Below are 10,992 nucleotides of genomic sequence, written 5' to 3'. Positions count from 1 at the left end.
GCGACTTCCCGGGTCCTCACCGCCCCCCTCGGACGCGCACAAGGCTTCCGAGTTTGCGCGCCATGGGGTCCTGCCGGGGCGGCTCGCTTGGACAAGTGGCGCCCCGCGCCCTCCCCAAGCCTCAGTTTTCTCTTCTGTGAAATGGGGGGGGGGAGATGGTGGTGGCGACTGCGCGCCCCAGGAGAGGAGGTGGAAGACCCAATCAAGGTTATCGATATTTTGCAGAAGAGGAAACAGGTTCACAAAGATGATGTCACTTCCCCCCCAAGTCGCAGGTGGGTGGTAGACAATCCTACTTCTTTCCATCCGTCCTAGGGGAGAGGGGAGGGGCATCGTCCCCGCCTTCGGGGAGACGTGGGTTTCTCTTGGATGAAACCACCCGGTTCTCCCCCGCACAAGACAGAAAACAACTCAAATCTCACCACGATCGAGTCCGTTCTGACTCACAATGAGTCGATCGGGCCGGGCAGATCCGCCCCCAAGGCTGGTACTTTTGACGCCAGCAGAAAGCCTCATCCCGCGGAGTGGTCAGTGGGTTCGAACTGATAACCTAGCAGCTCAATGCACAGCCCACTAGCCCACCAGGGTTCGGAACCACGGAACCCCAGCATCCTCTGTGATCCCCCAGCGGCACCGGATAGGCAATGTCTTCATCTTCCCATCTAGACCTGGCCGGTGCCATGGTCTCTCCATCTCAGGAAGCCGACACGGGAGATTAAGGGAATGGCAATGAGGGAGCTCTGCACAAACCACTGAAAGCGCAGAGGTGGGACCTGGGCAATCAGAAAGGCTTCCCAGAAGAGGTGACATGAGCTGGGTTTTAAAGGATGAGCAGGTGTTCTGAAATTGAAGGCTAAACCATCCAATCAAAGAGAAGTCCACATACACGATGACCCTGGGGTTAAAAAGAGCCCTGTAGGGTCTCCCCCAACCTAAGCAGGGGGCATTGGGCAGGGTGGAGAAGTCTGGGAGAGGGGGCCTGCTGCTGCACTGTGAAGACCACTGACAGCTGGAGTTGGATTCTCCCCTCCAAGACTCACTTCCTCCAGGGAGACCCCCTCCACTTCCCCAGGTTGTGTTGTATTGCCCCTCACCTCTGGGCTCCCAGTTTCTGCACCCACAACCACAGTGCTCTGCATTGTCCAGAGCCCCACCCTCTTTCTGGATTGCCTGGCTATGCAATCCCTGCTTCCCCTCCTCAGCCTCCTCCTGGCCTACAGGGCTGACCAATCCACCCCAGCTACCCGAGACCCCGTGTGTCAGTGGGACTCTGCTCCCGAAGGTCCCCAAAGCCGGTCATTCAGAAGTGCATTGCCAGGCGCAACTTCCAAGGGACCTCTGGAGGGATTTGAACCGCCAAGCTTTGGGTTCAGCCGAATGCCTTCGCTATTTGCACCACCAGGGACCACCTGTGGAGCACTGTGAGGCCACCTCCTGATACCGTCTCCGGCAGAGGGTTTCTGAGGCTATAACATCTCCCTCGCCAACCTCTTGTTAGCAGCCCAATACAACTCACTGTGCCACCAAGGGCTCACCCCTCTCTTAAGTCCTCAGGGACACCGTCCACCAAGCTTGTAGGGATACCCCCTAAACACGCCCCGCCCTGGATGCCACCCCCTTGGACCCTTGAGCCATGAGCTGAGGGCTTTTTTTCCCCAAAAGGTGGTCCTGGGAGGTGGTGGTGGGCATTCTGGCCTCAGCTTGCCCCACTTTTCTCACCAATCCCCCTTTGTTGAGCCCCAGTGAACCCTTGCGGACTGTCTCAAAATAACACACACCCCATAAGCCTTTCCTGTGCCCCCTCAGCCTCTCTCTTATGAGGAAGCTGGCTCATTTTCCCTCCTTACCCCTTTGGGTTTTTTCTCTCTTGGTCTGCTCCATTTCTGGGAAGGGCAGTCTCACTGCGTCTGAAGGCCAGGCCAGCAATGGCCTCACTTTCACCTGCCTGCCTTCTCCACGAAGGCCCGCCCCACCCTGTCAGTTACCCCTCTGTTTGTCTCTGTCCCCTGTCATTTCTGCCTTGAGACCAGCCCCTCTCTTTCTCACCCTCCCCCCCAGTCCATTTCCTCACCACCCCTTCAGTGCCTCAACCCAGTCCCTCCCACAGCTTTAAGGGCTCTGATCCCATCCAGGTTACCAATCACCTTCTACCTGCCAAGTCCCCTTTTGGATCACATTTGACACCACCGCCACCCGCTCTGTCTGGACCACACAGCACACTTCGGGTTGGCAAACACTAAAAAGTCACCTGACATCCAGTGTTGGCGAGGCCATCTGGAGCGACTGGGACCAGCTGTTCTCAAACTGTGGGTCTCGACCCCTTTGGGGGGGGTCGAAGGACCCTTTCACAGGGGTCACCTAAGACCATCAGAAAACACAGATTTCCCATGGTCTTATGAACCCAGACACCTCTCCTCTATCCGTCTCCAGGCGGGTCCGCCCACATGCAGATACGCCCACCGATGAATACCTGGCCTGAAGACTGTTACCCATGCTACACCATGCTTCAAGACAAAATTTCATTAATGTATTAGAAATATTTCGCAATACATAATTGCATACTGTTTTGGTGATGAATCACTATGCTTTAATGTTCAATGTGTAACAATGAAAATGCATCCTGCCTATCGGACATTTACATGAGGATTCATCACAGTAGCAAAATGACAGTGATGAAGTAGCAATGAAAATAATGTTATGGTTGGGGGTCCCCACCACATGAGGAGCTGCATGAAAGGGCCGTGGCACTAGGAAGGTTGAGAACCACCGCATTACACAGTGCTGTGGGGAGAGAACAGATTTGTGTGGGAGAGCAATTTGACAAAGGAGTACATTCAAACATGTACATATTGGGCCATCCGCTCTCTGTGAGAGACAAAATAATGCCCCCCTAAAGAGGTCCGTGTCCTTAGCCTTAGGTGGCCAAAGAAACGTTGCAAACGGGATTAAATGAAGGATCTCGAGATGGGGACAAGATGCTGATCGACTTAACCAGAGGCTTTAAATAAAAAATAAAAATCATATCGAGGGCTCTTACGGCTCTTGTAACAATCCATACATCAATTGTATCAAGCACATTTGTACATATGTTGTCTTCATTATTTTGTAGACAGTTTCTATTGAGCCCTTGGTGTCAGCTCCTCTTCCCCCACTCACTGCTCCCCAATAAGGCTCTTTTTATAGTGGGAAACTGGAGGGTCAAAGTCAAGGAATCTGACAAGAGAGAGAGATCAGGGGACAGCAAACGTTTGAGATGGAAGAGCCAATCCTGTCCCCGCAATTTAAAAATTATTCGAGAGTCATAAATGTATTTCCACACACAAATGAAACCACTATTTTGTGAACAACATCCTTTAATTTTTTTCAATTTTACTTCAGAGCCACATGGACGAACCAAAAGAGCCCTCTGTGGCTTGCGAGCTGCAGTTTGCCTGGCCGTCCTGTGCTCTGGAGAGAGCTATGTCCACGTGGGAGAGAGATCTCGAGAGGGAGGAGGGCGTCTCATTAGGCTGATAGGAAGATATGGGTAGCTCGGGTGGAGAGCAAGCCTGGAGCCATTATTTATCCGAGTCGCGCATGCTTACGTAGCGTCTATTGATTTCACCCCATGGAGACACGATTTGGACTTCTGACGTCGGGGACCATGAGGTAAGAGATTTGTGATGTTTGGGGCTCTGGTTGTGCTGTGGTTTGCCGTAGCAGCACTAGAAACGAACACTCAGGGATTCTCAAATTCAGACACAGGCATTCTCTTGGACAAGAACAGCAGCAAACCCACAGAACCGGAAGCAACCCAACTGTGCCAGCAATGGGAAAGATAACAGGCGTATCTCCATACAGCGGAATCTTATTCGGCAACAACAGCCGCCCAACCACAGAGACCCTGGCGAATTTGCAAGTAACACACAAACAACTGCCCAACGACAACCCATAGCAAACCCCTAGGACAGGGTAGAACGGCCCTTGCGAGTTTCCGAGACTGTAACTCTTTACGGGAATAGAAAGCTTCATCTTTTTCCCAAGGGGCGGCTTGTGGTTTTGAACTGCTGACCTTGCAGTTAGCAGCCAACTCCTAACGACTACGCCACCAGGACTCCTTACAGCATTGCCAAAATGGAACTGAAAGGGAATGGACTTTTTCCCTCAAACATTCTTGTACTTCATATCGTTTGGAGATGTTGTAGAGCTTCTCATTTTATTTCTTTTCATGGCCACATAATAGTCCATTGAATGGATATACCACGGTTTGCTTATTCATTCATCACGTTCATCGTGGTGAGGTTGTTTTCTCTTTGGGGCTATTATGAATAAGGCTGCTATGAAAATGGGGGTACTCATTTCGGATAAACACGGGCGTCTTATTTATTCTTTTTATTGGCACAGAATTCACATATCACACAATTCAATGACTTAGTTATATCAAAAGGAGTTGGGCAGTTCTCACCTTAATCAATTTTGGAATCTTCATTCTTGTCCTCACTGTTATTAGCTCCCTATTTTCCCCCCAAGCTCCCCTGCAATAACCCTGAGGAACTATAAATCCAGTTACAAGCTCTATAGACTTACCTATAAAAACAGAGGCTTTCATTTCTCGTGGGGGGATACCTACAGGTGCAATCGCTAAGTCGTAGGGGAACATTCAGAATTTCCGCCGACCCAGTGGCTAAGTGTTCAGCTGCTGACCCAAAGATCTGTGGCGGTTGTCAGGTGCAGTGGACTCATGGTGACCTTATGTACAACAGAACACAACACTGCCTGGTCCCGCGCCACCCTCCCCATGCAATTGTCCCGAGGTTTGAGCTCATTGTCCCAGCCACTGTGTCCATCCATCATGGCAGGAGCCTGCCTCTTTTTTACTAACCCTCTACTTTAGCAAACGTGATGCCCTTCTGCAGGGACTGGTCTCTCCTGACAACATGTCCAAGGTGCACAATGAGTGCCCTGCGAGTTCTAGGGGTCAGTGCTATTCTGTCCTACAGGGTTGTTGTGAGCCAGAATGGACTCAACTCAAGCCAGCAATGACTTTGATGTAGGTTAACTTTATGTTTAACTTTTCTTTTTATGTTTAACCTTCTGACTAACTCCCAGACTGTTTCCCAAAGCCTCTGCACCATGTTACCTTCCCACCAGTGATGTTTCAAGGCCCCCGTTTTCTTGCCAACATCTGCTGTGATCTGTCTTATGGGTTTGTATTGGGCAAACCTGCAGCCTGCGCCCTCTCTAAAGTGTAGAAGAGCCAGGATGTCACTTTGAGGACTAAGGTGTGCCTGACTCCAAGCGTGTGGTATGTTCCATCGCCTCCTATGCAGGTGAAAGTTGGACACTGGATAAAGAAGGCCAAAGAAGAATGGATGCATTCGAATTCAAGTGTTGGAGAAGAATATTGAAAGTGTGTAGACTGGCTTCTGTCTTGGAAGAAGTACAGCCTTCTGGAAGCCTCCTTAGAAGTGAGGACGGCAAGACTTGGTCTCACACACTTTGAACATGTTGTCAGGGGAGACTAAGTCCCTGGAGAATGACATCATGCTTGGTGAATTAGTAGGCTGGCAAGAAAGAGGAAGCCCTTCAATGAAGTGGATTGAGACAGTGGCTGCAACAAGGGGCTCAAACGTAACGATGATCATGAGGTGGCTTGGGACTGTACAGGGTCGGACACGGGACAGATAAGATTCAGGACCAATTGGATGGCACCTGACCAGAACACAATTTCTTATTATAATCATTTAGTGGGTGTGAAGTGGTAGCTCATCGTAGGTTGTGTGTGTGTGTGGTAAAATGTACATAAAGCTGTCATTTTAAGCCTTCTTATGATTTTTAGTTGCATTTTTCTGATGGCTAATGAATTTGGGCATCTTCTCTTCAGCTTGTTGACCATTTGTATGCCTTTAGAGAAATGTTTATTCAGATTCTGTTACTTTATTTTTGTCCCATCGAGTTATTTGCCTTTTATTGTTGAGTTGTAAAAGTATTTTTAAATATATTCTGGAAACTAGTTTATCAGATTTATGATATATATATTTTTTTCCATTTGATGGGTTATATTTTTTGTACTTTCTTGATGGTATCCTTTGAAGCTAAATGATTTTAATTTAATTTAATTTTAACCAAAGAATTCACATATTTTTATTAGATGTCAACCTCTAAGGGTGGAAGCCAAGGAAGAAATCAGATGTTTGTCAATAGGGATCTGATCAATCGATCAGATGGTGGTGAGTCTTGAACTCAGCATAACAGAATCTAGTACACCCAGGTACATGCTGTGTGCCACCACACAGAGGCCTTCTATCACACCCAGCCTGGTCCTTCTCCAATGTCTGCTCTTGGAGTTGTGCTTGATCTTATGACCAGTTTTCATTTGAACTCATTGGGGAATGGGGCGATTCTGCTTTTGTTTCTTGGTCAGGAATCTCTAGATCCTGAAAGTCAAGGACAGAAGACAACCACAGTCACAAGATGATGGAGAACAGAGAGTCAAACATATGACATTTTAATGAGATCCAGTATATCAATTTTCTTTCTTTCTCTTGTGGTCTTTTAGATGTGTCAGCTAACGAACAAGTCCCTAACCCTAGGTGACAAAGGTGTATCCTTATGCTTTCTTCTAGGAATTTCCTTCTCAACGACATGTTTTAGGTCTTCGTTTAAGTCTTGGCTCCATTCTGAGTCCATTTTTATATATGGTGTGAGGTAAGGGTCCGATTTATTCTTTTGCACATGGAGATCTTGTTGTCCTAGTCCCCGTCCTCCTTTCCCAACAAACCTGGACCGCAGGCGTATACGAGTCGATTCACCATAATTCTTTGTTAAAAATAGACTCTTGTAATTGGGCCACACGTGACTATTTTAGGTGTATATTCAGCAATTTTTAAAAAATCATTTTATTAGGGGCACCAATGTATACCATGACCCAACCCTAGAAATTCCTCTTCCTCTACCCAGGTGTTCCTATACAAGCTCTGATCTGAACCCTACTTAAAGTAACCAAGCGCATTCCTGAATTTAGGGGTTATCGTTCCCTTTTAAAAGTAGCTTTATTATACTGTAATTGATGGATAATAAACCGCACATGTTTAAATTGTTCAATTTCGGGAGTTTGGGCATAGGAATACGCTCCTGAAACCAAGGCAATGACTATGCCCACCTCCGCATAAAGTCTCTTTACAGCCTCTGTACCCCTCCCTCCAGCTCCCCTGACCGTCCTCTCCCCATCCTCGGACAGCCACTGCTCTGCTTTCTGCCAGTGGATCACATCGGCGTCCATTCCCCTTTCCTCTGCACTCTCTCACTCTGTATGATTGTTTTGATCTCTCAACGTGTTCTCCCATCTTTTGTCTGTATAGTTCTTTTTATCGCCAAGGAGTATCGACATGCCAAGAACTGTCTACCCATTCAGCTGTTGATGGACATTCAGGTTGCTTCCAGTTGGAGTCTTTTACAGATCCAGCTGCTGCGAACATCTGGGTACACGTCTTTACATGGACATGGCCATCTAATTCTCTTGGGTAAATGCCTAGGAGGGGAATGGCTGGGTTATACGGTAGGTATATGTTGAACCTTGTTAAGAAACCATTTCTGAAGAACTGTTTGAACAAAATCCCCACCAGCCAGTCACCCCACATCCGGTCAATACCTGGTCAATCTTTTCCATTTTAGCCTTCCAAAACGTGTGTCGTTCCCTTCTTTGGTTAAAACCATGGTTTTATGATCTTTTACATAGATGTCTAAATAGTAGACTGCTCGTCTGTTTATTGGCTGGCTTTGAACCTTTTGTAACAAGAGATGGCGCTAGCTTCCGCCAATGTGTCTTCCTGCAGGGGAAGGGTTCCTGCCACATTATGATCATGCTCATGCGCATCATTCCAGGCTCAAGACCCAGCACCAAATGCTCTCCAGTGCCATCTGTCACACGAGCACTTGGACCACCCCAGCCACACTGACGAGAGCAGCTTCCGCTCTCAGGGTCCCACAGTTGGGCACAGTCTTCCCTGCTTTCCCTTTATTTGGCTTCGAGGGACAGCTTCCTGCCAGGTGTGGTTGCTGTGAGGTGTCATTGAGTCCATACACCAGAACGAAACACTCCCTGGTCCTGCGCATCCTCAAAGCAGCGTCTATCAGTCCATCTCATGGAGAGAATTCCTCTCTTGTGTTGCCCTTCGACTTTACCAAGGATGAGGTCCTTCTCCAGGGACTGGTCTTCTCCTGACACCATGTCCAAAGTACGTGAGATGAAAACTCGCTATCCTCGCCTCCAAAGAGCATTCTGGCTGTACTTCTTCCAAGAGAGGTTGGTTTGTCCTTTTGGCAGTTGACTGATGGCTACATCTCAAGATTCTACACCAGCGCCACAACTCAAATGCTTCTTCTTCAGCCTTCCTTGTTGATTCTTCTCCGGCCTTCCGTATGCAGTGTCCAACTTTCACGTGCGTATGAGACCCATGGACAGCACCATGGCTTGGGTCAGGCACACCTTAGTCCTCCAAGTCACAGCCTTGCTTTGCAGCACTCTGACGAGGTCTTGGGCAGCAGATTGACCCACGGTATTGCACCTTCTGATCTCTTGACTGCTGCTTCCATGAGCATTGATCCAAGCAAGACCAAATCCTTGACAACTTCAATCTGTTCTCCATTTATTATGATGGTACCTATGGGTCCAGTTGTGAGGAGCTGGGTCTTCTTTACATTGCGTCGTCATCCACACTGAAGGTTGCAACCCTTGATCGTCCTCAGCCAGTGTTTCAAATGCTTCCCACCAGGTACTTAGCTTCAACCCAGGACAACTTTCGTTCACTCCTCCAACTCTCCCATCCCTGAAGGCTCCTTCTTGTCCCCAAATCCTTCCTGTGCCATTCTGCTAACATTTACAAGCAAGTTACTGGGCTCTGGGTTGTTCTGGGGCTGGATCCAGAGCTGAGCAATGCCTCAGCCCTCTGGAGCTCCAGAGCCAACACCAGCAGTTCCTTCAAGCTTGTGGGTCCTCCATCACCCTCCCTCAACCGGTGTCCCCATCCTGGCCCAGAGCAGATGCCTCCCCTGAAACGTTTCCCCTTGCTGCAGGCTGAGAAGCCCCCGTACATCCGGAGGCCTTGACCTTGCTGGGTGCTCTTGGATGGCTCTCTGTCTTCCCCATGTGTGGTCTGCCTTTCTTTGTTTGACAGTGGCGGTCCTCCATGACCTTTTCCATTGTCATTCCACTTCAACTTGACCTCCAGACCCCACAGGAGCTCTGATGAGTCCTCAGCTTATCGCATAGCTCCATCCCTCTCCTGTCTTTGCTTCAGACGTCCCTCTGCCTAGCAGACCAGTTCTGCCAATACACCCTCTTAAGGCTTGCTGAAGGACTGTGCCGCCTTTCTTGATCCAGCATATCCCGTCCCTCCTCTGAGGACAGACTTGGTTTCAAGAGACTTAGGACATGTGAAAATCCGGACACCTCCTGTCTAGACCCTCTGGGTATCCCCCTTGCTGGAAGCAGAGGATCCTGGGTATTGTCCTTGGCAGGAGTCCCTTGGCTACTCTCCTGCCTGCCTCTGGCAGTGCACTACAAGGAAGGCCACTCCCGGGACCGTCGACCATCTAGCCCTATGCTGGGTAGCTCCCTGTGTCAGCTCCTCCTTCTGCGAATCTCCAAATTCCGGCCAGTGCTCTACCTCACACAGCCCTTTGGGGCTGGCAGCCAGTCGCGAGGGTCCTGAATTCCTCTTCCCAGGTGAAACCCAGAGGGGGCAGGGACATCACTGCTGGGCGTTGTGAATGTGCTGTGTGGGCCACAGCCAGTGTTGGACAAACCCTGTCCTCCCTCACTCGGGGTGGCTGCGTTGTGGGTGTCCCAGCGTGTCTGAGGGCAGCTGTAAGAGTTGGGGGGAAGGTTAGGATGCAGCTCTGAGAGGCCCTGAAGTGGGGCCCTGGAGGCTTCTGGAGGCAGTGGCCAGGGGTGGAGGAGGGTTCACAGAGGCACAGCAGGGGCAAACTGGGTCCAGAACAGAAAGCTAGGTCAAGAACAGAGAGGGTCTGAGAGATGACTGAGACTTGTGAGTGAGTCAGACACTGGAAAGGGGGTTCAGAAAGAGGGGTTCAAAGGGGGAGGATTGTGGCTCAGGTGAGGAAAATCTTCTGAGGGGAATCGGCACTTGTGGAGGGCAAGATCGGGGTCCAAGGGAGGAGGCTGCCCTGCAGAGGTCTGGTCAGAGGTGGGGATGGGTGGAACAAGCCGCAGGAAACAGACTGCTTTTGGGAAAGTGGGGGGCAGGATGGGAATTCCGTCTCTACCTGTCAGAGGAAGCCCCTGCTGACCACCAGAGAGTGGGTGGGGTTGGGGGCTGGCCATCAGGGAAAGAGTAGTGTACTGTTGTGGGGGCGGGCGCTGGGTGGGGGGGGCTGGCTACCAGGAGATGAGTGGGGTTCCATGAGCCAGTGGGGGTGGTCTCAAGAGAGCCCAGGAACTCAGGGGCTAGGATGAGGTTTCAAGAGGGTCCCCAGCTCTATGGGAACCCAGCCCACCGCTGGTTTGAGGACGCCCCACCCCATCCCACCCCCGCACCCAGGCCCCCGAGGGTGGAGGCAGAGGGGTTAAAGGTGAGCGGGCATGAGTGGGTCCCAGGCCAGGATTGGCAGGCGCTTGGGCCCACGGCCTGGGCCAAGGCTGCGCCACCAGCCGCCAGCCGGCTGAGCAGCCGCCACCCACGTGCCAAGGAGAGAAGGAGGCACCGGGTCAAGGGGCAAAGGACGGCCGGGAAGGGGCGGGCGGGGCGTGAGCAGGGCGGCTTTCACCGCAGACCGCGGCAGAAGGCGGCCAGAGCCCTGTGTGGCCGGCGTGGGAACGGCGCCCGCCCGGAGAGCATCCCGGGCCCTGCCGCCCAGGGGAGCCCACCCACAGCGCCGAGTCCAGGTGAGCGTCGGGAAGGTGCGGGTCGGGGGATGCAGGATGGACAGGGCAGAGGCGGAGGGCACATATGCCCAGCCCACAGGCCCCTGCCTGCCAGTGGGACTAGGCAG

At 50.9% G+C, this 10,992-nt stretch overlaps 1 protein-coding gene across 1 annotated transcript in view; it reads right to left on the bottom strand.

The window, feature by feature from the left end:
• The window catches only part of VPS37D (VPS37D subunit of ESCRT-I), an 11,391-nt gene extending 4,130 nt beyond the window's left edge, over nt 1-7,261 (bottom strand). Inside the window, exon 1 of the mRNA XM_045284724.1 lies at nt 7,196-7,261. Coding sequence (XP_045140659.1) covers nt 7,196-7,261 — 66 coding nt within the window. The remainder of the gene's footprint in view (nt 1-7,195) is intronic.
• Between the last annotated feature and the right edge of the window lie 3,731 nt (nt 7,262-10,992).

Source organism: Echinops telfairi, unplaced genomic scaffold (genome assembly GCF_000313985.2).
Source record: "Echinops telfairi isolate 266 unplaced genomic scaffold, ASM31398v2 ScPeMD7_5;HRSCAF=22, whole genome shotgun sequence".
In the NCBI taxonomy this organism is placed as follows: Eukaryota; Metazoa; Chordata; class Mammalia; order Afrosoricida; family Tenrecidae; genus Echinops; species Echinops telfairi.
The sequence above is the reverse complement of the archived record's forward strand: the minus strand, read 5'-3'. Positions and strand labels throughout refer to the sequence as shown.